The sequence below is a fragment of the Artemia sp. Qi Xiang Cuo genome, chromosome 15, assembly GCF_049724085.1.
Source record: "Artemia sp. Qi Xiang Cuo chromosome 15, ASM4972408v1, whole genome shotgun sequence".
Lineage (NCBI taxonomy): Eukaryota > Metazoa > Arthropoda > Branchiopoda > Anostraca > Artemiidae > Artemia > Artemia sp. Qi Xiang Cuo.
The window spans coordinates 11,283,777-11,311,398 of NC_142808.1; the positions used below are offsets into that span (position 1 = coordinate 11,283,777).

The window sequence follows — 27,622 nt, forward strand, 5'->3', positions numbered from 1 at the left end:
TCTCCTTTTTGTGTTTTTCCCTTATGTATCGTTATTATTATCATGATTTTTTTTTTTATTGTATACTAGTGTTTATTCTCTATAATCTTTATTTCATATATATTGTTTGATTTAGGGTAATATTTATGGTTCTTTTAGTGCTTTATACAATGGCCCACAACAAGCCAAGCTTCTTGGGCCAAATAATTTCTCCTTTTCTCCTTTTTGTGTTGTTCTCCTTTTTGTGTTTTTCCCTTATGTATCGTTATTATTATAATGATTTTTTTTTTTCACTGTATGCTAGATTTCATTGTCTATAATCTTTATTTCATATATACTGTTTGATTTAGGGTAATATTTATGGTTATTTTAGTGCTTTATTATTGTGTTGTATGGCCCACAACAAGCCAAGCTTCTTGGGCCAAATAATTTTTCTTTATGTTTGTAATAGTGTTTAGTATTAATATAATGATTGATGATTTATGATTGATGAAGTTATCACGGGTTTTTGATGAATTTCACAGTGCTGGTATTTTCCATAGATTATAAAATTTTATTTGGCAGCACTGTACTGAACGAAGGTTTAAATTTAAGGCTTGTAAACATGTAAAAAAAACAACAACTGTTAATAGTTTAATATAACATATGGTAAATTTTAATTTCATAGGGTATGCATTGTTTGGTTAGCCTATGTCAGACAATTTTCTGTGCTTTTAAAGTATAATCCTGTGTATTTAGTGTTCCAGGTCAGATACAAGTGACCCCCAGACCAAGGTTTGTCCCCTCCCCCAGCTGAAGTTTAGCATCTTCAAAAATCTTATCAGAATAGGCCTAAATAATTTGAGAGTTTGAGTATCCATGGAAATTGACAATATTCAATTGGTCATTTTCACTTGACTTAGGAGTGTTGGTTCCAATTTGGCTTGCCACCCCCCCCCCACCCCCCAGGATTTTGACAGATTACACCCTTGAGTGGCTCTTCCTGATATGATAGCCTAAGGCCAAAAGAGAGATACTTTTAAATGATTAATCCATGTTTTTCTTATGTTTAAGTAGGCCTAATATTTGTGGTAAATATTTACCAAATCATATTATTGAGTGACAACTAAAGTGAATATACCACTCAATGTCCTTTTTATGTTCTTTACAAATATAACAATCATTTTTGTCAGAAATGTATTTCACCCCCACCCCTATATATACCAATCCAGGGTATATATTTCCACAGTCGGGGGGTAGGGGTAATTTTGTTTCTGATATAACTGAGAGGTTAGTTTAAAATTTCCCCCCACCCCCCTAATGTGCAAATATAGCATATACCCTGAATTGATATATATAGGGATGGGGGCTAAAATTCATATCCAACAAAAATGATTATTACATTTTTAAGGAGCATAAAAAAGGTATCAAGTGGTATATTCACTTAAGTTGTAACTCAATAATATGATTTGGTAAATATTTACCATATTTGTGACAATTCATCCTCACCTCCCCTCTACATAGCCTTAGGCTATATTTAAAGCTAACATAAAATAATAATGATACTAGTAGATTCCTTATTTTGTGCAATTTTTAACACTCACACCCATGATATATGCATATATAGGCTAGCCCTAATAATATAGGGGATATTCACTCTTTGACTATTGAAAGAAAATAGTTTATAACCTTATACTAAATGGAACTATCCAATCTCCTTATAGTTAAAGTATTTTTGCCATCTAGTTGGAAAATTTTGCCCATCCCTATAGGAGAAATCTATATTTGCCAACTAGTTGACAAGAACCATTTTCCCAGCAACACTTGATTTTGCCAACTAGCTGGAAACAGACATTGCTGCAGAAAACAATTCATTTTTCAACTAGTTGACTAGTAACCTCTCCTCAACAATACTTTATTTTTTCAATAGGCTTTCACCCTTGTCTATTTATTATAGGCTGGGCTACTTTAAGCTATGAGTGCACATAGCTCTAAATAGAAGGGTAAATTAGTCAAATTCCAAATAATGGTAAAATTTCAGTTTAGCAGCACTTCTCAAAAAACATGGTAGGCTAATAAAATAAAAATAGCAAGGCTCTTATTTCATGCTCTTTTTCAATATAGTAGTTGTTATCCTACAACAAAGCAACTTTCTCTCCCTGATGATCCCATCAATATATACAAAACTAAAAGAAAATTCCAAAAAGTGGATGACAATTTGCTAGATGTTTTCTATAGAAATGGCCTACAGATTTTCCTAGGTACCCAGATAACTGACCACATTTCAAAGAGTAGGCTGTACAAAAAATGTGGTTCAATCCTGCTTTCTAGGGCTATAATGAAAGAAATGTTGAGATGGCTAGGGCACATTCTGCAGATGAAGGATGACAAATTGCCAAAGACTTTCCTTTTTGTCCAACAGTCTAGGGCTAAAAAGGAAAGCAAGTTGTCCTTGCCTGGGGTGAGAGGACGTCATAAAGAAAGATTTAAAGGAAATGGAAACTTCCTGGGAGGGGGGAAACTACTAGTTTGAAAATGAATTGTTTTCTGAGGCAATGTTTGTTTCCAGCTAGTTGGCAAAATTAAGTTTTGCTGGGGAGAATTTATTAGTCAACTAGTTGGAAAAATTAAGTTTTGCTGGGGAGAAGTTATTGGTCAACTAGTTGGATAATGAAAAGTTTTACTGGGGCAACATTTATTGTCAATTAGTAGGCAAATTTAAGTGATGTTGGGGAGAATTTATCAGTCAACTAGTTGGAAAAATCAAGTTTTGCCGGGGAGAAGTTATTATTCAACTAGTTGGAAAATGAATTGTTTTCTAGGGCAATGTTTGTTTCCAGCTAGTTGCCAAAATCAGGTGTTGCTGGGGAGAAGTTATTAGTCAACTAGTTGGAAAAATAAAGTTTTGATGGGGAGGAGTTACTAGCCAACTAGTTGGAAAATGAATTTTTTTCTTTGGCAATGTTTGTTTCCAGCAACACATGCAATGAAAATTAAGTATTTTGCAGTAGGCATCAAGACATGGCTAATTGTAGAAAAGTCCAAGACAGATAATCCGAGTGATTGAGAGGGAAATCTGGGATAAGCCCCTTTTAGGATTGTATAAACATGATGTTAGAAGGAGATTGGATAGTAACATTCTATATAAGCTTATAAAGTAATTTTTCTAATAGTCAAAGGGTAGAATCCCCTTTTGCAATAGACTTCCACCCTGGCCTATTTATTATACGCTGAGCTACTTGAAACTGTGAGTGCACACATCTCTAAGAACAGAAGGGTAAATTAGTCCAATTTCCAAATAAGAGTGAAATTTCAGTTTAACAGCACTTCTCAAAAAACATTGTAGGCTAGGCTGATAAAGTAAGACCAGTGATGTTTTCATTTCATGCTTTCTCTCAACATATTAGATGTCATACATAGAATAAAGTAACCTTCCCTTCCTAATGATGCCATTATTATACACAAACCTAAAATAAAATGCCAAAAAGTGGATGATAATTTGCCACATGTATTCTATAGAAATTGCCTACAGATTGTTCTGGGTATCCAGCTGACTGGCCATAATTCTTTTCAGGGGCAATGTTTGTTTCCAGCTACTTGGCAAAATTAAGTTTTGCTTTGGAGAAGTTACTAGTCAACTAGTTGGAAAATGAATTGTTTTCTGGGGCAATGTTTGTTTCCATCTAGTTAGCAAAATTAAGTTTTGCTGGGGAGAAGTTATTAGCCAACTAGCTGGAAAAAATCAAGTTTTGCCAGGGAGAAGTTATTAGTCAACTAGTTGGAAAATGAAAGTTTTGCTGGGGCAACATTTATTGTCAACTAGTTGATAAATTTAAGTGCTGCTGGGGAGAAGTTATTAGTCAACTAGTTCAAAAAATTAAGTTTTGCTGGGGAGAAGTTATTAGTCAACTAGTTGGGAAAGGAAAATTTTTGCTGGGGCGATACTTATTATCAACTAGTTTGCAAATATGGATTTCTCCTATACAGGTGGGTCAAATTTTCCAACTAGATGACTAAAATGTTTTGATTATTAATTAAAAAACACTTTCCAAAAAATAAGTTTTTCAAAGAAAAGTAAAGGCCATTTTAAACTTAAGCTCAGCAGATACAAATACCTTTTACAATTCAAACTCAAAATGACCAGAAATTACTATTTGAGAATAAATGAAATCCAAAACGAAAAGAAATTAAATAAACAATCATAGCAAAAACATACAACAATTAATAATATGAATGAACAAATAGATCTTAAAGCAAATAATGCTTACATTGAATATAATCAAGCTTAAAACAAAACAAAAATATTTTTCTATTGAAGTATAAACGAAACTTAAAACAAACAGAAATTAAATAAACAATCAATGCAAACAAAAATACAATAGATATTAATGTAAATTAATAGATAAATCTTAAAACAAGTGAAACTTAAATTGAAACAAAAAAAAAATCACTACAAACAAGAGTTTGGGTATGACCTCCTTCTCTCACTGTAAAACTCTATAACCTACTGCATCATTGGCGCTTTCCTGAAAACCAATTTTATGACAAATATTTTCTTTTGTACCTAATATTAAAAATAACCACTAAAATTATAGGCTATCTATTGTATGTTTGTTTGCATTGATTGTTTATTTAATTTCTGTTTGTTTTAAGTTTCATTTATACTTCAATAGGAAATTTGTTTTCGTTTTAAGCTTGATTTTCATATTCAAACTAAGCATTACTTGCTTTAAGATCTATTTGTTCATTTATATTATTACTTGTTGTATGTTTTGCTATGATTGTTTATTTAATTTCTGTTCGTTTTGAGTTTCCTTTATTCTCTAATAGTAATTTCTTGTTGTTTTGAGTTTGAATTTTCAAAGGTATTTGTATCTTCTGAGCTTAAGTTTAATATGGCCTTTACTTTTGTTTGAAAAACCTATTTTTCAGAAAGTTGTTTTAATTAATTTCTGTCCGTTTTTGATTGCCAAAAATTTCAAGTGTTAAAAATTCCTTATTTCAAAACCAAACTTAAAAAAAAACCCAAATATTCATCAAAGTATCAAAACTGGTATCAAAGTAATAAAATCAAAATAAAAAAATGGGTTTGTGCCAAACTCGTAATTTTTGTATCTGATGTTTGAATTATTTTTAACAAAATAGCTATCTCAAAGTTTTTATCAGATGGGTTTGGGGAAAAAGGGCTTGTGGGGATTAATTAAGGTTTGGTCTCTTTTGACTCTTTAAAAGTGAACTAGAAATTTCTATTTTCAATCAAATGAGCCCTCTCTATAGTTCAAACGAGCATCCCTTCGATAAAAAGCATATAGATCCCCAGAGCATAGCTTACACCGACTGGCCCTGGGCCCTGGGGGGCTGTGTTGACCCTGGAGTTCTAATATATAACGGTTGAACTATTTTTTAACAAAATTGTTACCTCAAGTTTTTATCGGATGGGTTTATCTATCTGAAACACCCAAAGCCGTGGAAGGCAGGAGGGGCTAGCTGCCCTCCAATATTTTTTCACTCTCAGAAAATGAACTACAACTTTTAATTTCCGTTCAAATGAACCCTCTCTGAAGTTTATATGAACATCTTTTTCAAAAGAACCACATACAGCCCCAGGACATAGCTTACAATGCCTGCCCCCAGGCCCCGGGGGAATGTGTTGACACCTGAGTTTTTGTTATCTGACCTTTGAACTATTTAAAAAATGGCTATCTCAAAGTTCTTATCAGATGGGTTTGAGGAAAATAGGGCATGGAGAGGGTGACTAGTTGCCCTCAGATCTCTTTTGACTCTTAAAAAGTGAAGGAGAACTTTCAATTTCCAATTATTTCAGCCCTCCAAAGTTTATACAAGCATACCTTCCATAAGAACCATATATGCCCCCAGAGAAATACTTACAATGTCTTCCTTGGGCCCTGGGAGAGGTTTTGTTGACATAGGGGTTTTTCTTAACTGACCTTTGAACTATTTTTAACAAAATGTCTACCTCAAATTTTTTATCACATGTATTTAGGGGAAAAGGGTTGGGGGGGGGCAATTGCCCTCTTATCACTTTTGACTCTTAAAAAGGGCACTAGAGCTCTCGATTTCCAATCAAATGAGCCTTTGATAACTTATAAACTTTGAAGTTTATACAACGACCTCTTCTATATGAAGTGCCTCTAGGAAAAAAATAAATGGAGTGTGGGGGAAGGCTGGTTGCCCTGCAATCACTTTTTACTCTTAAAAAGTGACTTGCAACTTTCAATTTCCAATCAATTGAGCCCTCTAGGAGGTTTATACAAATATCCCTTCCAGAACAACCATATATGCCTCCAGGGCATAACTTACAACGCCTACCCCCGGGCCCTGGGGGGGGGGCTGTGTTGACACTTGAGTTTTTGTTATCAGAACTCTGAACTATTTTTAACAAAATGTCTATCTCAAAATTTTTATCTGATACATTTAGGGCGTAGAGGAGGGTAGGGGACTAGTTGCCCTTCAATCTCTTTTGACTCTTAAAAAGTGAACAAGAACTTTCAATTTCCAATCAAATGAGCCCTCTTTAAAGTTTATACAAGCATTCCTTCCATAAGAACTATATATGCCCCTAGAGCAATACTCATAATGCATGCCTCTGGGCCCTGGCAGGTTCCATCAACACAGTAATTTTTCTTATCTGACTTTTGAACTATTTTTAATGAAATGGCTATTATAAAAATTTTATTGGATGGGCTTGGGGAAAAAGGGTGTGTGTGTGGGGGGGGGGGGTGGTAGTTGCCCTCAGGCATCTTTTTTTTTTATTAACAAATGGGTCACAAAAAAAACAACATACAAATCTCCACATAATGCTAACAAAATAAAACTGCATATAATACCAACAATATCAAAATAGGTCCCGACTCATACTAGCGTGTTTGGGATGACCCAAAAAAAAGGATCACTTCAACTACTTATACACTCATACAATACCTCAGGGACCTCATACTCTCTGACTCCTCCTCTCCTCCCCCATACATACAAAACAATTAATCAACCTTCTAAGGATAATGCATTTTTTTATTTTACAGGGAACTTAAAGGAATTCAACACTCATATTCTATGATTCATCATGCTTCCTTTCATATACCGACAATCAACTCACTCAACACACAGGAAAATTTTTCTCTTTTAACACTCACAAACATATACTTACTCCCAGATCAATAACTTATCCGTGTCTACAATACTGGTTAAAACAAATACATCGCAAAGAAGCACGAAATTCCTCAAGAACCTTCTTACCTTTTAGTTCCGCCGGAAGCCTGTTCCATACTTCAGGACCAATATACCTAATAGAAAATTTAGATCTGGTAGTAACTGGAACCGGCGTTCTAACTAATTCAAAATTTCTAGTTTCATAACTATGGTCCCTTTCATTATAAAGTTCCGAAAAACATGCAGGTAATAAATTAGAAAAAAATTTATACATAAACAAATTTACATAAAATTTAACCAAACCACAGAATGGTAAAATTTTTAATTGAAGATACCTTGATCTGACCGAATTTTGAAACAAATCATTGGTCAAAACTCTTGTAGCTTTATTTTGTAACACACGGAGCGGATAAAAATGGCTAGTGAATGTCGACGACCAAACTGTAACACAGTACAGCAAATATGGATGAATAAGAAAAAAGTATAACATTCTAATAACCTTTTTAGGAAAAAAATTTTTCAGCTTCCGCAGAGTACCAACTTTTTTGGCTAATTTAGTACTTATAAATGCGATATGATCTTTAAAACTTAGGCATTCATCTACAATTACACCAAGATACCTTACTGTACTTGTCCGTTTTAAACTTCCATTTTATAACTCAATTTCTTCAATCCATGGACAGTAGTTTACACTACTGCCATAAAGCAAGAAAATTGCTTTCTTATTATTGATATGCAGTTTTTTCACTTGCACCCACCTTTCGGGAATCCCTGTTCTTCGTTTAATACCATTTTCGAAGTCCGCGTCGGTTTTTGCAGCCATGTTAAACTAAGTATCATCAGCAAAACTTGGAAGTATTGCTAGCGCCGGGCCATCAGTGTACCTTGGAGTTGACAGTTGTTTGAGGCATCCATTTAAATCATTAATGTACACAAGAAATAATAGGGGACCCAACAAAGACCCCTGTGGCACACCGCACTTTACTACCATCTCTTCTGACAGGACTGTGCCCAGCCGTACTCTTTGCATTCTTCCTTCAAGAAATGAAGCAATAAAGTTCAGACTTTTAAAACGAATTCCAGCATCTTCAAGCTTAGGCAATAAAATCTTATGATCAACACAGTCAAAAGCCTTCAAAACATCTAGAAAAATTGAACCCACCTTTAACCCTGAATCTAGGAAATCGTTAAAAAATTTTGTCAAAAATAATAAAGCAGGCTCTGTAGACATATTTTTTCTAAAACCAAATTGACTAGAGTGAAAAAAATATCTTTTTTCAAAATAATCCATCAGTCGTCTATAAATCAATTTCTCAAAAATACGAGAAATCATTGGAAGTAGAGATATTGGACGGTAGTTGTTCATATCTTCCTTATCACCTCCTTTATACAGAGGATTAACCAAAGCACTCTTCAAGCAATTAGGGTACACTCCAGATTCAAAACATTGATTAAAAAGGTACAACAGATGACTAGATATAATTGGGTAAATTTTTTGAAATATTTGAAAGGTTATTAAGTCCATTCCAGCTGCCGATTTTTTCATACTTTTTAAGATATCCTCAAGTTCCACGATCTCACTGGTTGAGGATAAATTGTTGTATCACTTGCTTCAGGAAGAAAATCCTTCATAATCTTTAAATTTCTGTGCAAAGTAATCAATTTTTGCCTTTCTTAAAAGACTTTTTAACTTTCTACTAAATTCTTTATATTGTTCTGTATCAGATGCTGAATGTTGAGTCACGCACCTTTTATACATCACTTGAAAACTTTTGACTCTTAAAAATTGAACTAGAACTTTCAATTTCCAATCAAATGAGCCCCCCCCTGAAGTTTAGACAAGCTTGCCGTTAATAAGAACCATATACCCCCCCCGGACACCACGTACAACGCCTATCTCCCGGGCCCTTGGGGACGTTTTTGTTATCTAATTTTTGAACAATTTCCAAAAAACTGGCTATCTCAAAATTTTTAGCAGATGGGTTTGGGGAAAAAGAGTGTGGGGGGGGGGGGCTAATTGCCCTTAAAACTCTTGATTCTTAAAAAGTAAACTAGAACTTTCAATTTCCAATCAAATAAGCCCTCTATGAAGTTTATACAAGCATCCCTTTCATCAGAACTATAAATGCCCTAAGGGCATAAATTAGAACACCGTCCCCTGGGCCCCGGGGGGTGGTACTGACATTGGATTTTTTCTTATCCGACCATTCTAATATTTTTAACAAACTGTCTATCTCAAAATGTTCAACACATGGGTTTGGAAAAAGAGGGCATGGGGGGGGGCTAACTTCTCTCGGATATATTTTCAGTCTTAAAAAGTGAGCTTGAACTTTCAATTTCCAATCAAATGAGCTCTCTCTGAAGTTGATACGAGCATCCCTTTCATATGATCCATATATGCCCCAGGGCATAACTTACAATGCCGGCCCTTGGACCCTGGGGGGTTGTGATGACACCTGAGTTTTGTTATCTGACTTTTGAGGAATTTTTAACTTATTGGCTATCTCAAAATTTTTAGAGGATGCATTGGGGGAAAAAGGGGAGTGGGGGGGTCTAGTTTCCCTCCAATCTATTTTGACTCTAAAAAACTGAACTAGAACTTTCACTTTCCAATTGAATGAGCCATCTCTGAAGTTTTTACAAGCGTCCATTCAATAAGAACCATATATTCCCCCAGGCCATTACTTACAACACCTGCCCTCAGGCCTGGGGGGGGGGCTGTGTCGACCCCGGAATTTTCGTTATATGGTCTTTGAACTATTTTAAAAAAAGCTATCTCATAGTTCTTATCGGATAGGTTTGATGAAAAAATGGTGTAGAGGGGGAGGGCTAGGTGCCCTCCAATCTCTTTTGACTCTTAAAAATTAAACTAGAACTTTCAATTTCCACTCAAATGAGCCCTCTTTGAAGTTAATATGAGCGTCCCTTACATAAGACCCAGATATGCCCCCAGGGCATAACATACACCGCATGCCCCCGGTCAGGGGGGGTTGTGTTGACACCGGAATTTTTGTTATATGATCTTTAAACTATTTTTAACAAAATAACTATCTGGAAATTTTTATTGGATGCATTGGGGAAAAAGTGGTTTGGGGGGGGGGGAAGGTGGCTACCCTCCAATATTTTTTTATGCTTAAAAAGTGAACTAGACCTTTCAATTTCCAAGCAAATGAGCCCTCTCTGAAGTTTATATGAGCATTCCTTCCATATGAACCATATATGCCCCCAGGTTATAACTTATAACCCTTGTCCCTGAAGACTGTGGGGGAAGTGTCATGCTCAAATATATTATTTCCAGAACTTTCAACTATGTTGAACAAAATGGCTATATCAAAATTTTGATTGGATGTGTTTGTGGAAATGGTAGGTGGAGGGTGTTGGGGAAATGGTCAGTTGCCTTAGAATCACTTTTGACTATTAAAAAAGGAACTAGCCATTTAAATTTCCAGTCAAATGAGCTCTTTCTGAAGTTTCTATGACAACACTGTCTATACAAAACCTTACATGCCCCCAGGGCATAACTTACAAGCCTTGCCCTGAGGGCGGTGGCGGGGGGGGGGTTGTCATTCTCAAAGACTTAATTTACAGAACTTAAAACTGCGTTGAATGAAATGGCTATATCAAAATTTTGATTGGATGTATTTGGGGAAAATGTGGGCATGAGAGGAGGGTTAGTTGCCCTCTAATCAGTTTCGACTATTAAAAAGGGCATTAGCCCTTTGAATTTCCAATCGAATGAGCCTTTTTTGAAGTTTATGCAACAAAGCCTTCTATAAAAACCTTGTATGCCCCCAGGGCATAACTTACAACCCTTGCCATGAAGGCTTTGGGGGAGTGTCCTCCTCAAAAACATAATTTCTATATGTAAATGAACTATGCTGAACAAAATGAATATCTCAAAATTTTGAGTGGATGTGTTTGGGGAAATGATGGGCGTGGGGGGGGGCTAGTTGCCGTCCAATCACTTTTGACCCTTAAAAAGGGCACTAGAACCCTCGATTTCAATTCGAATGAGCCACCCTTGAAGTTTCTACAACGACCCCTTCCATATGAAGTGCCTCTGAAAAAAAAAAAATAGTAATTATAAAACATTGGATCTGTATGGCCTTTACTATAAGCAATGCTATAGCATTCCCTCTGATAAGGAGATTGGATAGTCCATTTTATATAAGCTTATAAAGTATTTTTTTCCAGTAGTCAAAGAGTGGAGTCCCTAATATAGGTTATTTGTTTGTCATTTTCTCATTGATTTATGGTATAAATTTGGGACCAGTACTAATCATAAGGAGACATATTAAGAAAACTCTTCTTACTTTGTAATATGTATAATGATCCTAGTTAACATATTATCCAAGGGGAGAACCTTTATCCTCACTTCTTTCCTATTTTTTCCTTCTGTTTCCAACTTAAATAAAAATAGAAGAAAGCCCTATTTCTGACAAAATGTTTAGTATGTTTTGAAATCTGTGCTATATTTTTTTTTATAGATGGCATTCTTCCCAGCTGTTCTCAGTTTTATTTTTTATTTTTTTAAATGTGATTCTAAGAAATTCATTAACTTCTTTGAACCTATATATTAACAGAGTATATACCCCCAATTCATGAATTTCTTAGAACCATATTTAAGAAACAAAACTAAGAGTATCTGGAGTGAATACCAACTATAAAAAAATTTGTAACACAAATTTTAAAATATACAAAACATTATTTTGGAAGCATGGCTTTTTCCTATTTTTTTTAAGTTGGAAAAATTAGGAAAAAAGAGGAAAGAAGTGAGGATAAAGGTTCTCCCCTTGGATAATATATTAGCTAGTATCATTATACATTTTGTAAAGTAAGAATTGTTTGCTTAACGTGCCTCTTTATGATTACTACTAGTCCCAAATTTATACCAGTAAAAATCTAGAATATCAGCTTTTTAAAATTGACATACCAGAACAAATAGAGAGACAATTTTGGTTTGCATTTTTTTGTCATGTTTAAACAATTTATCCCCAGCCCCTCTTTAAATATTTCATGTAGACCTAGGCAAAAACTCATAATAAATAGTGAAAACTGATTCAAAAATATAAGAATAGGAAAAAACAAGGAAACATGGTACTGTTCTATTATCTGTAACCCACGCAAGAAGTGAAGTTTGGTTAATGCTATTGAAATAAAACAAAATTGGATGAAAATATAGTAGTATAGAAACAAATTTCAGCTATATATTTGCACATTAGGGGGTGGGGAGTGAAGCATAACCTAGGTACCTTTTTTCCCCCTAAACCCCAATAAACTAAAGTTTAAAATCATAAACGCAGTGAGAAACCTCTGTTTGCAATCAAATTCACCATTGAAACAAGCTGGTTGACTAGTTTCTTTTATCATCTATCTTGCATGTGTTACAGATGAAAGAATAGTACTGGAAACATGAGTCATTAATACTTACTGTATATTATAAAGTAATAATACGACACTTTTTGGCTAGCTATTATTATAACCTAGGGCCATATGAGGTCTCTAGAAGGGAGATGGAGATGTATTACCTTAATTACCTTAATTCACACTTTGGAGCCAAATTTAATTCAATTTATGGGTATACTGGTTTTTAATAAGATTGACACTAACACAGGTATATAAGCCATATCTAAAATAAGAGAAAAAGGGTATACCCAGAAATGAACTCTACCCCCTCCTCTCAATATGCAAATAGCCTATATATATCTAAATTGTATGTAACCACTGGAGTCACCTTAATTTGCACTTTGGAGTGAAATAAGGTCCAAGGTTGGATCTGTTTGACTCCATTGTTGACAGGGCAGTTAAAACATTTTACACAAAATATAAAAGAGCAGGATTGTGACTATGTTTACAGCCCAATGACACTCCTTCTGACTAAGAGTGTGCTAGGATAGATGCAATTTAAGCCCACTTGGTAACAATGACCAGAGACAGTTATGATCAAAGGCACCATTCTTCTGTATTTTTGAGCAGAAACTGTTGCTCAAAATCCAGTTTTTAACAGAGCATGCAAGTTGGTTGGGTAGGATAAACAGTATCAGCATCTCAGCACAACTTTTTTTTATATACAAATAAATTAATCACTATTAATGAGACACAGATGATGGGCAGTTCCAGTTGTATCTTGAAGGCACAAACAAAACCATGAAAATGAACATAAGACTAGTAATCTAAAAATGTCTCTCTTTTTGTTTTAATGAGTCTCCTTCTAGAGAGCCATCATTCTAGACCATTTCTATGCAAGTAATAATAAAAGGAAACAAGATATGCTACATATTATAAAGTAAGAATTTGATCATTTCAGTTTTCTTTAGTTGGATTGCCTGTATATCCTAAGGCTATATATAGGACCATCTGAAGAGTGGGCGTGTCAACAGCTTTAATTGTAAAAAAGAGCATAAAATTGGCCTCTGTTTTTCTTCTTCTAGAGAGCTGTTTCTATTTTGCAACTTTACACAGAAGAGTTTGTTTGCTAAAAGCCAAACTCCTAATTTACCAAAATTCAGATTAAAAAAAATTAGGCAAGAGGGTGTTAAGGACTACTTGCTTATAAAGAATAAACAATAACAAGTTTATCTAAGACACTGAAATTTCTTTAGACATTTAATGAATATTTTGGCCCTATATCCAAGAGCTTATTTCAGTAAAGCACACATATAAATAAAATAAGATTTGCAATAAAATAAGAAATGCAATTTTAGCTGCTAAGTAGTATTGCCCAGTAATCACGTGTAATTATGTTGTGCATTATGCACAAATAGTTCTGTGCAGGAGTGCAGAATATCATAAGCTGTTTTTTCCATAAGCCCAGCTCTTCAGACTTTAGATCCTCCTGTGCCTCCAGAGGTGCTTAGGGTATCCAAGAAGAGTTGCCAGTCATCTCTCATCACTGTAGCGCCCAGATTTCCCATTCAGGTTGGATCATTAAAGCATTTGCTAAAGAATTATCATTTCCCCTTCAGATAATTTTAAATAATATAACAAAAACAGGATATTTTCCAAAGAAATGGAAGAAAGGGTTTATTACTCCCATTCCAAAGAAAGGAGCAGCTAATGATTTCTCTGGTGTCCGGCCGATCACAGTTACGTCAGTTTTTAGCAGAATATACGAAAGCTTTGTTGCCGCATGGCTGAAAAAATATCTTTTGAAAGTAACTGATCGAAAGCAATTTGGTAACATCCCTAAGTGTTCGACAGTTCATTATCTCTTTAATTTAATTGATTTTATTTTAAAACACCTGGATCAACCTGGAAAATGGATAAATTTAATTGCAATTGATTTCAGAAAAGCATTTGACCTTGTTGATCACAAAATCTATTTAGAAAAAATGGCAGAAAAAAATATACCCAGCTTTATCATTAAAATCATCAAGAGCTTCTTAACAAATAGAGAGTAAACTGTGAAGTATAAAGACCAATTTTCCACTTCTCTGCCAGTTTTTTGTGGAATTCCACAAGGAACTGTAGTCGGCCGCTGGGCTTCCTCCTCATGATAAATGAAATTGCTGCTGAGCTGGTGGACAGATGGAAATATGTTGACGACTTGTCTTTAACGGAAATCGTATCGAAGGATTTGAAGAGCAATGCTGCTGGTTTCATTGACCAAGTTACCTCAGAGGTGGCTGAACTAAACATGGTTGTGAATAAAGACAAATGCTTGGTCACGACATTTTCTTTTCTTCCGAATACTCAACCGTCTTTCGAACCTCCTATTGCTTCCGATCTAATAAGCCATAAAATAACTTTACTTGGTGTGGTGATTTCTTCTGACCTCCCATGGTGGGAGAATACAAAGACAATTGTAAAAAAAAGCTAATGGCGCAATCCAAATGCTAAAAACCCTGAACAAATATTGAGTTCCTAAGGACAAGTTGAAACTAATATTTCACACCTTCATCCCCCCCTTAGTTGAATATGCTTGTCCGGTTTAGCACTTTGCCCTTACCCAGGATGAAATTGATAAAGTAGAACGAGTTCAGAAGAGATCACTGCAAATCATTTATGGCGGATCCCCTCTACCTTACTCCTTTTACCTCGAGGAATTTAAACTTGAATCCCTTTCTTCCCGCTGAGGAAAATTATGCCAAAGATTTGGCTCCTCCCTCCTTCAACATCCCATCGACTGATCATTCCTTCCCCTATTTTTTGTCCATATAAGATCTCGTCCCCCCAGGGAAGTGGCTGAGAAGGCTCCGAAACTAACCCCAGTCCACCTTGACACCTTGCACTACAGTAAAAGCTTTGTGCCAAGCTTTGTGAAATATTACAGTGATCTCTAGTGTTTTTAGTCTTTAGTTTATTTTATCCTGACGAAGTTTTATCAGACAATTTTATTCTCAATCTCAAGTGTTTTTTTCCTTTAGTTTATTTATCCTGACGAAGTTTTATCAGACAACTTTATTTTGCTAATTATGACTAAGAGACATCATATTTGGGCTTTGCCCGCGAGAGCTATGTCTTGTTTTTGAATTAATTGAATTTGAATTTTGAATTTGGATTGAGTCATTGAGGTTTGTGATGTCAGCCCGGTAGGTACATTGTAGGGGATTCGTGGAGCGTCCTCTTCTTCTGGTACCACGTGGCTGCCACTGAAGGATGAACTTTGGTAGTCAAGTTTCAGACATGCAGATCACATGACTGAGGTATCTCCACTTCCTATATTTGATCACTTTGGTTACCAGTGGCTGAGATGTCTTCTGTTGTATGGTAGTATTTGTTACTTTTTGGGACTAGTGGATATTTAGAATGTGCCTTAAGCACATGTTTTTGAATGCAAGGAGTTTCTTTTCAAGTATTTGATCTGTGTGCCATGTTTCAGAACCATGGCAAAGAACCAAGAGAATGCTGCGGTTGAACAGCCTCAGCTTGAGTCAGAGAGAGTACTTCTGGCTGCACCAAATTTTAGAGTTTCCTGAAAGATGCATTAGTCTGGTCAATTCTTATCATGACTTCTTGCTGACACGATCCTGAATTGTGGATGGTACTTCCTAAGTACTTGAATTCTATGACTTGCTCTGTTGTCTGGTTATTGCATTGTAAGTTGAGTGGATATCCAGTGTTTGACAAACTTTTTATTTTGTTGGTATTTATCTTAAGGCCAAAATGTTCAGCAGCATCCCTGACTTGGTTAAGGTAATGCTGGAGCTTTTGTTTGCAGGACTCTGGGAGGCCGATATTGTCAGAAAAATCAACATCTCCGAGTCTCTTATTATCCAACTGGATCCCATGTCTATTGCAGGTCCAGAGAATATAATCAATAAAATGATAAATAATAAATAGCAGTGGTGATAGCACACAGCCTTGTTTCACCCTGTCATGATACAAAAGTAATGGGCACTGTCACTTGTCTTCACAAAGCATTCTGTGTCTTTGTAGAAGGCTTCAATGATTTGAATGAGCTTATCAGGAATACTGTACTATTGGAGAACCTTCCTAAGTGTTTGGCGATCTACTGAGTCAAAAGCTTTCTTGAAGTCTATTAAGACCAAGTAAAGCTTACTGAACCATTCATTTGCTTCTTCTAGCAGCATTCTAAGAGTAAATACAAGATCAGTGCATGATTGGTTTGGCCAAAATCCATGCTGCTCCTCTTGGATATGTTCGTTCAATGCTGGTTGGGTTCTGTTAAGGAGTATAGTGGCCGATCGTATGCTTGGTATAGATACAAGGCTGATACCCCTCCAGTTTTCGCACTTTGCAGCATTGCCTTTTTTGAATATTTTGACAAGAGTACTTTTTGTCCAAACCTTAGGAATTTCTTCTTTTCTCCAAATTATAGAGAAAAACGTGGTCCACACAGTTATGCATGCAGCTACTGAGCATTTAATAATTTCGGCTGCAACTTGGTCTTCCCCAGGGGACTTTCCAGACTTCAGCTTCTTAGCTGCCTTTAGTATCTCCTCACCAAAGGGTACTTTAATATCAACAGTTATATTTAGAAATGGCATATCTTGTATATCTGGAGGATCAGCAGGTGGTTGTCTATTTAACAGTTTTTTGAAATGCGTCGCCCAGGCTTTGTTCACATTATCAGGGTCAGTAAGAAGTTGTCCAAACTCATCTTTTACAGGTTCATCCGTCTTTGGACGTTTTTCGACTATCTCATGGGGGATGTGGTACCCTGACCAAGAGTCTCCCCATCTAGCAGCTTCTTCAGCCTTCTGAGCTTTCTGTTCAAGGCTGCGGCTTTTATCAGCATAGACGCTCTTCTTTGTAGCGTTATCAAGCATAGCATATTCTAGTTCAAGAGGGTGTCTTGCATCACCCTCTTGCATCAAACCACGCTCTACACCCAAGTCTGCCACAAAACCTACAACCCCAAAATCAGTTTCAAAAAATCAAGCTTCCCAAGTCCCCCCTTGTGTTGACTGTGTTAAACATATCAAACAGCTGGCTCATCTCCAAGATAAATACAAGTCCCAGTTAGAGAAGAATTCAGAGCATGAAGTAGCCATAGAAGATTTGAAAAAACAAGTTGATATTTTTCTCAATGACCAAAAAATTGGTAAGGATATACTCCATGAACGCGATCTTGAAATTAAAAAATTAAGTGAAAATATCAACTCCCATAATTCCCAACGCCTCCTTATTGAAGATGAACTCTGCAGTCTAGAAAACAATCAAGTGACCCTTAAATCGAAAATCACCAAATTACAAGAGGACTGAAAAAACAATGAACCAATTATAACTACACTAGGGAATCAGAGTTCAGCAAATCCAGCATTAATTGCAGAGTATCCCATGAGAGCATACAAATACCAACGTGTAGTATGACTACTGATGACGCCCTTGAGTTCGTGAATTCCAGTGACTCTTGGTTTTTTACATAAATTATCAGGTGATAATAAACTAAACAAAAAGGTTATGGAGAAGTCATTACCAGACGATGACATTTTTATTACCTTTGAAAAAATTACGAAAGTGAAGGATAAAAGTGAAATAAATATAAAAATAAGCAGAAAGGAAAATGTGATCTGCAAGCATTTTGATAGTGGTTTCTGCAAGTTTCGCAAACAATGCAAGTTTCTATATATTTGTTTTCAGTTTATTTCGGGAGTTAATGTTTCTTATATGTGTATTTTGACCATGTTGATCTTTGTTCTGTTTTATCTTGTATTGATAAGTCGTGTACTTTTGCTCATGCATCTTCAGGATTGGAGCGCAGGTTTAAAACCCAACGTTTTTTAGGGCGACGCCGAAAGTATTCACGACCCCCCCTCCCCTGGTTCGTGTGCCATTCGACTTTCAGTCTTATCCCCCTGCATACCGGATACAGAGCAGTATACCTCAGGAATCCATCCCTCGAAACAATCCTCCGCCCCAAGTACTTACGTGTGCCCAGTCAGTCCAACCCCCACAATCACTTCACTCAATTTGGACCATCCCCAAACCCCCCCCCCCCCCTCACTCATATTCCTCCTAAAAAATCCACTTCCTTTCGACTCCTTTCTTCTCCGTGCGTCCAAGAAGTTACCGGCCGGTTCTGGACTCCACCCGTTATTTGCCGAAACAAACCAAACCCTTCTCCTCTCAGACACCCCCACCGTCGTTCCCTTCCTCAGCATCCTCTTGCCCCCCGACCCCCCCCCCCCCATTTAAAGAACACTCCCAACATGACTTATTCCCAGATCACCAGGAAACCTTTCTCCCTTCCCTTGCACTTTATCCCCCCTGGCTACCCTACCAGTATGACTCTGGTTTAAGAGTAAGCAGGCAGAATGATCCTCTTTTAACACCTCCATGCAGAGTTTCTAAAACTTCAAATAGTTACCGCTGTTTAGAGACTCCGCAAGTACCTGCTCAATTAAATACAATTGTATTTGAAAAAGATGGATTTGATCCCCCTGTCCCTTGTTCTCACTTTAGCCCCCGTCAAGAATTGCACTAGAACCCCTGACTACACCTGTGATATAAAAAAAGTAAAGTGTTAAAACGAGATCTTCACAAGTCGTTTTCTATTCCCTACACTTTTGCTGAGCAACGCTGAAAGCCTTAACTTTGAAATACTTGATGAATTTGTAACCCTTTCTAAAATATATAGATTAGATGTAATCGCTATTACTGAAGTTCAAGCTCAAAATTTGCGCATGTTAAAGATTAACAATTTTTCTCAATTTATTAAACTGAGACCAGAAAACCACCCTCTGGGTAAGAAAGGTGGCGGAATTCTGTTCTTTATCCGTAATGATTTATATCCAAGTGAAATCTCAATTCCGTGTCTAAATCACTTTGATGAAGTTATGTGGGTGTGTGTTCGACCTAAAGTGTTGCCAGCGTCCTTTTAATTTAATTGTCCCGTGTTGCTGTTATTACTCCCCTAATCATAGATCTGCTGACAAAATAAATTTTATCAAAAAATTACATGCAAGTGCTGACTTTGTACTATCAAAATACCCAAATGCAAGAATTTTCCTGATGGGTGACACAAACAATATAAGACTTGATTCTACATGTAACGCTTTTAATTTAAAACAGGTCGTTAATGTCCCTACTACAAAAGGAAATACTACTCTTGATTTAATTTGCACTAATCTTTCGAAGTTGTACAAACCCGTCTCCACTCTGCCCCCTCTAGGGGGTAGTTACCACTTTAGCTTTTTCCTATAACCGCTGGCTAAAGTTAAACAGTCGTGTTATATAAAAGAAACCGCTTATATAACAATCACTGAATACTGACATTTAAAATTTTGGTACAGGATTAATAATGAAAATTTGTCCACTGTGTATCAAACAAATGACGTTGACTACATGGCTTTGTCCCTCCAAAATCTATAGAGGAGTAATTATGAATCCCATTTTCATGAGAAAAAATTTAAAACGTGTTCTACAGATAAGTCTTATGTTGCTGAGTATTTTAAAAAACTTATAAGAAAAAAAAATCAATTTTTTCAATACAGGTCTCATTACTGAGGCTAATGGTCTAAGGAAGTTCCTAAAGAAAAAATTAAGAAAAGCAGCTTCTAATTATTATAATAGTAAAGTCAAAGATCTATATTCTAACAAGCCCAAGCAATAGTACAGAAAAATTAAAGAAATATGCGGAAAAAGTCCTTCCGAAATTGATTTTCATCTCCCTGACCCCCTAATAAGACTGCCAACGATCTGAACTTGTACCTTGCTTCCATCGTGCAAAGTCTCCCCCTTTCACTGGCTCAAGTCCAACTATTCCTTCCAATACTTCCTTCCCCTTTATTTCTCCCTCTGATGTAATAAATAAAATTCTTAAGCTTAGAAAATCAAGTATTTGTCCCTTGGACATCCCAGTTGACTTAATTAAAGCCTTTTCGGACAAAATTGCAGAGCCTTTATCAAATATTTTCAACCACATCACAAAATTTGGTAAATTCCCAAGTTGCTGGAAACAGGGTTTTATAACACCTGTCCCCAAAAGATGCGCCAGTCTGACTTTCGTCAACATTCGCCCCATTACGCTCACTTCCGTTTTTTCCAAACTTTATGAAGGTTTCCTCTGTGACTGGCTTAAGGATAAAATTTGTCCGTGTATTGACACCCGGCAGTTTGGTAACTTAAAGAAAACTTCCACCACCCATTACCTTGTGCACATAGTGCATACCATCGTAAGTAACCTTGATAAACCAAATGTCTGGCTGAACCTTGTCTTAGTTGATTTCCAAAAAGTTTTTGACCTGGTTGACCACACCACCCTAATTCGTTCACTACTGGTTAACTTTAAACTTGATCCTCTGTTAGTAAATATTGTTGCATCGTTTCTTTCAAATAGATCCCAAGTTGTTAAATACAAAATATTTTCTCTAAACCACTCCCTATTTATTGTGGAAGCCCTCAAGAAACCTTATTGGGACCACTTTTACTTCTAGTAACGATTGCCAATAAGGACGTTCCCCAAAAACGGAAATGCAGGAATGAGTAGGTAATTCTTGATATACGCCACAGTACTATAAAGGGAAACCCCCTTGAAATTCGATCCCATATTTTAAATGAAGTTATGAACATAATTAAGAAAGCAACTTCCCCAAAATCAAATATAATGACAAAAAATTTCTTGAAAACTATCCCCGCCTTCCTTGACCCTATCCCCCCAGATATTTCTGTGTCTTCCTTTAAATTACTTGGGGTTACAATTTCCTCTAATTTAAAGTGGGATATCCACGTGAAAGATATTGTCCGTAGAGCTAATGCGTCCATGTCTCTCCTTAAGCCCTTGAATAAATTTAAAGTCTCCCCCTTCCCATTCTTTAAGGATTTATGCTTCCTTTGTCCGCCCGCATCTTCAATATGCTTGTCCAGTTTGGCATCCTGGCATCTCCCGTGATGAATCAGATAAAATTGAATCTATTCAAAAAGGAGCCCTAAGAATAATTTTTAAAGAAACTTTGGTACCATATTCACTCCTTCTAAAAAAGGCCAAGCTGGAAACTCTTGAGCACAGGAGAGGAACACTGTGCCTCCGTTTTGCAAAAAATGCAATAATAAACCCTCGCTCGGAAAACATTTTCCCCAAAAGACACTCCCCATCCAGACACCGCCTGCCACGTACTGTTTCTGAACCCGTTCCTATCTTGTCCCCCATCCTTTGTTTAACCTACAGATATGAAAAAATCTTTGTCCCCTTCATTAATGATCAAATTAACCCCTATTTTTTTTTTTTTTTTTTTTTTTTTTTTTTTTTTTTTGTATTGGTGATACCCATGCTGGTCTCCGTTTGGCTCTTCCGTTCCCTCCCCTTTTTATATACTCTCTTTTAAACCTTTTTAACACTATTTTTATCTCATTTTTTTTGGTTTTGTTTTAATTTCTGCCTTTTTAACTTTCTTACATTTGACACTTTTTGTTTTTTAGACTAATTAATGGCTTTGCCTTTCTGATATTGTTGTTTTTGGCATTGTTTAGCCAGTTTTTTTAGTTGTTGTGCTATTTCTATGTCTTTTTTTATTATATGACCCCGAAATGTGAATTCGGCCCTTCGGGGCTTGTGATAGTCATTTTTTGAAATAAATATCTTATCTTATATCTTATCTTATCAGGGGAAAGAGTGTTGAGAACAGATCTCTTTTTGTCAGCCCTCTTCTCGATCAGATCCCACAATTCGACGGAGGTCCATTCTGCTAAAATTCAGATGCATAAAAAACTAAGAAAAGAAGGCCCTACATTGAACTGGTTATATTCTCATTGTGTGTTTATTAACATGCATGATTGAATATATATTTTACCAAAATTTTATTTGAAATGATTTTAAAATGTTTAGGGGAGAGTATTCATAGTTGGGACAGGCCTAAAGAGACATCCATGCCATCTTGCAAAAAAATATCAAAATTTGCGCAAAAACATCTGCAATAGGTGATATCTAGAGAAGTTTCATATCCAAAGTCACCTTTTTGTCTTAAACTGGATAGGTCTTAAAATTCAGGTGCACTCCAAAGTATTTTGTGAAGTTCTGTAAACTCTCTTGGGAGATATAGGGTTTAAAGTGACCATTTTCTTTCACTTCCTTATTCATAAGTTCCTTTTGAAACAGAATGGGTGGGTGTGAAGAGTTCTTTTTACCATTTTAGATTAAAATTGAATTATTTCAGTGAAATTGTTTGGTTCCATATTTGAGACTGTCCCAAATATTTGTACTTGCAACATGTCCTATGTATGGCAAGTAAAAACAGAAATTAAATAGCCAGGGTTATTTTACTTTGACATGTTAAGCTATCTTGACATCTTTGAAGTCTTGGAGTTGGCCTATGAGTATGCAAGAAAAAATGGATTGTTTTAGGCCTATTCTTCAAGTTGGGATGACAAGAAAAGACCAGGCAAGAAATGCTATTATGGATTTAGGTTATGAAATCAAGGCCTTTCACTCAGAAAACCTGAAGCAGTTAGTCCCTCTAGGGGATAGGTTCAACCAATACAATTTGGAAACTCAATTCCACCAATACTAATCTTCCCAAGGAAAAGAAAAACAACAGCAACGATTACTTTAGGGGTATCACCTTGTACTTTTGCTTGTGTTAGTGACAGTGGATAGACTACAGCATTAGTGTTCATTGAGTTTCTTCATCACTCTGTCTCCACTCCAATACCAAACAAAGAGAAACCCCAGCTATTTCTTATGAATAATACAAATCTCACTTATCAGTTGAAGCCATCCAGGTAGCATAAGATAACCATGTGATCATGTTAACCTTTCCACCACATACATCACACAAACTGTAACTGCTTGATCCTGGGGTCTTCTACTTTCTGAAATTCTATTATAACAAAGCTATTTCCAGTTTATCTTTTATGAAATCCCCCAGTCTCTTTCTATCCCCTTTTCTCTTTCTATCCTTCTTTCTATCTTTTATGAAATCCCCCAGTCTCTTGGTATTGCTTATTCTCTTTCATTCACCTTATTGATCATCACTGCAGAATTCAAGCAGTAGGTATTTTTCCATTTAGGGAGTTGGAGGCAAAGAAAAAGAATTGTCCAAAGTACAGATACTCTCCCATATAATAATGATATTTTGTTTTAGATAGATAGATAGACATTCTATTTATGAAATATACATAACGCTATAAAATACACCTGCGCACATGCCTAGTGGCATACTTATTTAAAAGCCTAGGAGAGACTAAAGTATGTTATCTAATGTTGTTTTAGAGGATTCTAAGTCAGTTTCTATTTCCTCTGTCCCCTTTGGGCTCTTTAACCAAAACTTGTGGAAGGCACATTCTCCTAAAACTGCTGCTCTCTTCCCCAAAAATGTAAAGAAAATATATTAACTAAATAAGTAGAGTAGCTCTAGTTGCCCGAGTAAATGAGCTCTGTAAAAGAATTGTACTAAAATGAACAAGTAAAGGAGCTCTAGATTCCCAAGTAAAGGAGCTCTAGATTCCCAAGTAAAGGAGCTCTGTAAATAACATGTACTAATCCGACCAAGTAAAGCAGCTCTAGTTGTCGAAGTAAAGGATCTTTTTAAAGAAAATGTACTAAATTGACCCAGCAAAGGAGCTCTAGTTGCCTAAGTAAAGGATCTATGTAAAGGAAATTTACTAAACTGAACAGGTAAAGGAGCTCTGGTTTCCCAAGTAAAGGAATTCTGTAAAGAACATGTACTAAATTGACCAAGCAAAGGAACTCTAGTTGCCTAAGTAAAGGATCTCTGTAAAGAAAATGTACTAAACTGAACAACTAAAGGAGCTTTGGTTTCCCAAGTAAAGGAGCTCTGTAAAGAACATATACTAAACCGACCAAGTAAAGCAGGTCTAGTTGCACAAGTAAAGAAGCTTTGTAAAGAAAACTGACCAAGTAAAGGAGCTCTAGTTGCCCAAGTAAAGGAGCTCTGCAAAGAAAATGTACTAGAACTGACCAAGTAAAGGAGCTCTAGTTTTTAAGGATAAAAAAAAGTCAGTATGGCCTTGCATCATACTTTTTTCTTGTTACATAAGTACACTCTGTGCACTAAATTGCTGTAACTGTACCTGAAAAATGCCAGACACCCTATTCCTGGGTATTTTTTGCCCTCTTTCTGCACGTTTTCAAGAATTTTGAGTAAAGAATGTTTGTTCCTAAGCATAGCTCATAACGAGAAACAAAAAAGCTAAATCGACAGGTCAAAGTGCCTCAACTGAATGGGTGAAAACTTTTTGGTATTCTTTAAATCTAAATTTTAATTAGCTGATTTATCTTTGTATATTGTTGTACTTTTCATTTCTGTAACCCAAAGTACCCTAAGGTCATAAGCATGAGCTCACATATTTTGAGAAGAATTAATTTTTGGGAAACAGACTTGAAGAGTCACAGTGTAGGAAATTATGGGGAGCTTTTTAAAGTTCTGAAGAATATGTATGGGCCTGCCCCTAACCTCCCCCTCGATTCCCTTGCAAGCCCTTTTTATGATTTTTCTGAGCTGTATCCATGGCTGCTGCTTATACATGGGAGGAGCATACCAGTATATGTAAAGTCTATTTGTAACGCCAAAAATTTGTAAAACAGCTTTTACATAATAGGAGGCAGAAGGTTAAAAATTGAATTTATGCTGTCTCTTCCCCATAAATAGACTTTCTTATCTACTCTCCTCTCTCCTATGTAAAAACCTTGCAACAGCCATACATTTTCAAGCTTTCTATAGGCATTATTGTGGCCTTTTTCTTAAATACTCAGAAAGTCTTGGAATTTTAATTTTATATTTTCTTCAATTAATCTTAAAATTAAAGCCAAAAAATACATTTATTGTGGCCTCCTGTAAAATTAAGGACAAAAAGTGGTGGACAGCTAAGGATTACATCCTGGGAAAGGCATTTCCTTGTTGAGGTTGGTTTCTGCAGATGATCCAGAGCCAAATTGGACAGTAAATATTCACTTTTTGCAATATATATATATATATATATATATATATATATATATATATATATATATATATATATATATATATATATATATATATATATACCCAAGTGTGATGTGACCTTTGTAGGGGAGGGTTTATATTTTTGTTGTAAAGACATCCAGAAGAAGCAATTTTTTTTTTCTCAACCAAGCACTTTAAAAAGTAAGGGTAAATACCCTTGATGATCATTTTGGGGCTCCAAACCAGCTCTTACCTTTGTGAGAAAAGGTGGTTGCTAGATTTTGGTTATAATTGCTGAGAATCAGTTGCTGAATCTCAACCAAATGAGGAGAGTAAATATTCTAGCTGTAATTTTTTTGGCGTGGACACAATCTAATATTTGGGAAACAGAATGCTCCTGCTAATTGTTACCACCAGGGACTTTGTGTGAATGGATTGTCGAATCTCAACCAAACTTAAGGTTTTTTTTCACCATCCAAACGAAAAAAACTGTTAGGTAAACAGTTTTCCCGTCCAACTAAAAACTGTTAGCTAACATGATTAGAGAATATCTTTAACAAATCAAATACTTGTTGAAGAAAATTGTTTTAGAATATATTTCTGCTAGCTTACAATTGTTTTTCCGCCACCCAAACAAATACCTGTTAGCTAACATTGTTAGTAAACAATTGGACGGCGGAAAAACCCCTTTAGTGGAAGGTAAGAGTATACTAATAGCCCTAATTTTAACTTTTTGGGGTCTGTACGGGATTTGACAGGCCAACTTCCAATAGGTCCCTGATTTGGGTACCCATATTCAAGTCATCAGGGTATCTACCAAAATGGGCTGTTGGACCTCAAAATAATTTACCAAAAATAGCCTAATGTTTAACGTCTTAGCTAGGTCTTTTCAGAAACCTGTTTCGTTTGATCTCTGTGGAAGAGGACGAAGAATTGGGTCTAATTCCCTCCCCCCCCCCCATTCAGGGACGATTTGTTTTGTTTGGTCCAGATGGATGACCAAAAAAGAAAAATATTTAGTAATTTATTATCTTTTTTTCCACAATTCTTGGCCTATTTATCTTGACCTTTTGTTCATTATAGCCACAGAAAGTGGGATTGAACTTCTTTTTTTCATCGTTTTTAAGATTTATGAATATTTGATTTATAGCTGGAACTCACTTTCGACAAAAGCAAAAAGTTGAAATTTAATATGAAGTTCCTTTATTTTAGGATGATGCCGAGGATTATCTGTTTACTGACGAGCTTCTTGGAGTTTTAGAGCCTGCTGCAATTGGGCCATCTGGAAATGAAGTTGCCAGGGAAGAGTCCCAAGATCTATTTGATAGAACTTCTCCAACAAGCCCGGTTTTATCAAATCGACCCGCAGCATTGAAACGGCGTAGGTGCTTTCATGCCTCACCTACTCAAATAAGGTCACCGCAACGAAGATCGTTACGGAAACGCCCGGCGGCAGATGCTGATTCTCAATTTGTAAAGCCAATTTCTAGAAGAAGTCTTGATTCACAGAATTTGTTTGGAGATACTCAACTAACTGCTGCAACTAACGCAAGGTTTGGGAAGTCTGTGAGTGGTTTGACTTTACCGCGAGGTAGTAGCTCAGCTTCTTTGGGAAACGCATCAATTCTTGGTAATAATTTAGAAACAGAGAAAAAGTCTCCAGCATTCCTGATTTTGACTCACTACACTGATGTTGGTCCGTTTTTTGGATTACCTGAAAAAGTACAGGAGCTGCTAAAACAGCAAAAAGGCATTGATAAGCTTTATGGTAATTTTGATTATTAAGATAATATAAAGTGTATTTTAAAGCCAGAAATACGGCCATTTACCTAAAAACCACAAAAAAAAGTACATCAGCTATCTCTTTTCTTCCAAATTCCTATCACAATGAAAACACTTACATGAAATACACATGAAATACTGCATTTAGTCAATAAACATAACACCTATAGATAAATAGATAGATAGATCAGTGTATTTCAAAAACCGAAGGGCCATATGCAAAAGATTCATACGCTTGGTAGATTATTTGATTCTATTTTTGCTCTTTTTTAGTTTAAAGGAGTTCTTTATTTTTCTTTGAAAAACTCATTTTGTGAAAAATGTTTTTTCTTTCTTTTAACAGAATATTTTAAATGAAGTTAAATTTGCTAGAATGGGTTTTCGAATCTCAACCAAACTTAGCGGAAGGTAAG

At 35.9% G+C, this 27,622-nt stretch overlaps 1 protein-coding gene across 1 annotated transcript; it reads left to right on the forward strand.

The window, feature by feature from the left end:
* Positions 1-567: 567 nt before the first annotated feature.
* On the forward strand, positions 568-27,212 carry LOC148943321 (uncharacterized). The gene is made up of 2 exons (XM_089101098.1): positions 568-627; positions 26,640-27,212. Exons 1-2 carry the CDS (start codon positions 625-627, stop codon positions 27,210-27,212), a joined length of 576 nt encoding a protein of 191 aa, XP_088957224.1. The 5' UTR covers positions 568-624.
* The last annotated feature ends 410 nt before the right edge of the window (positions 27,213-27,622 follow it).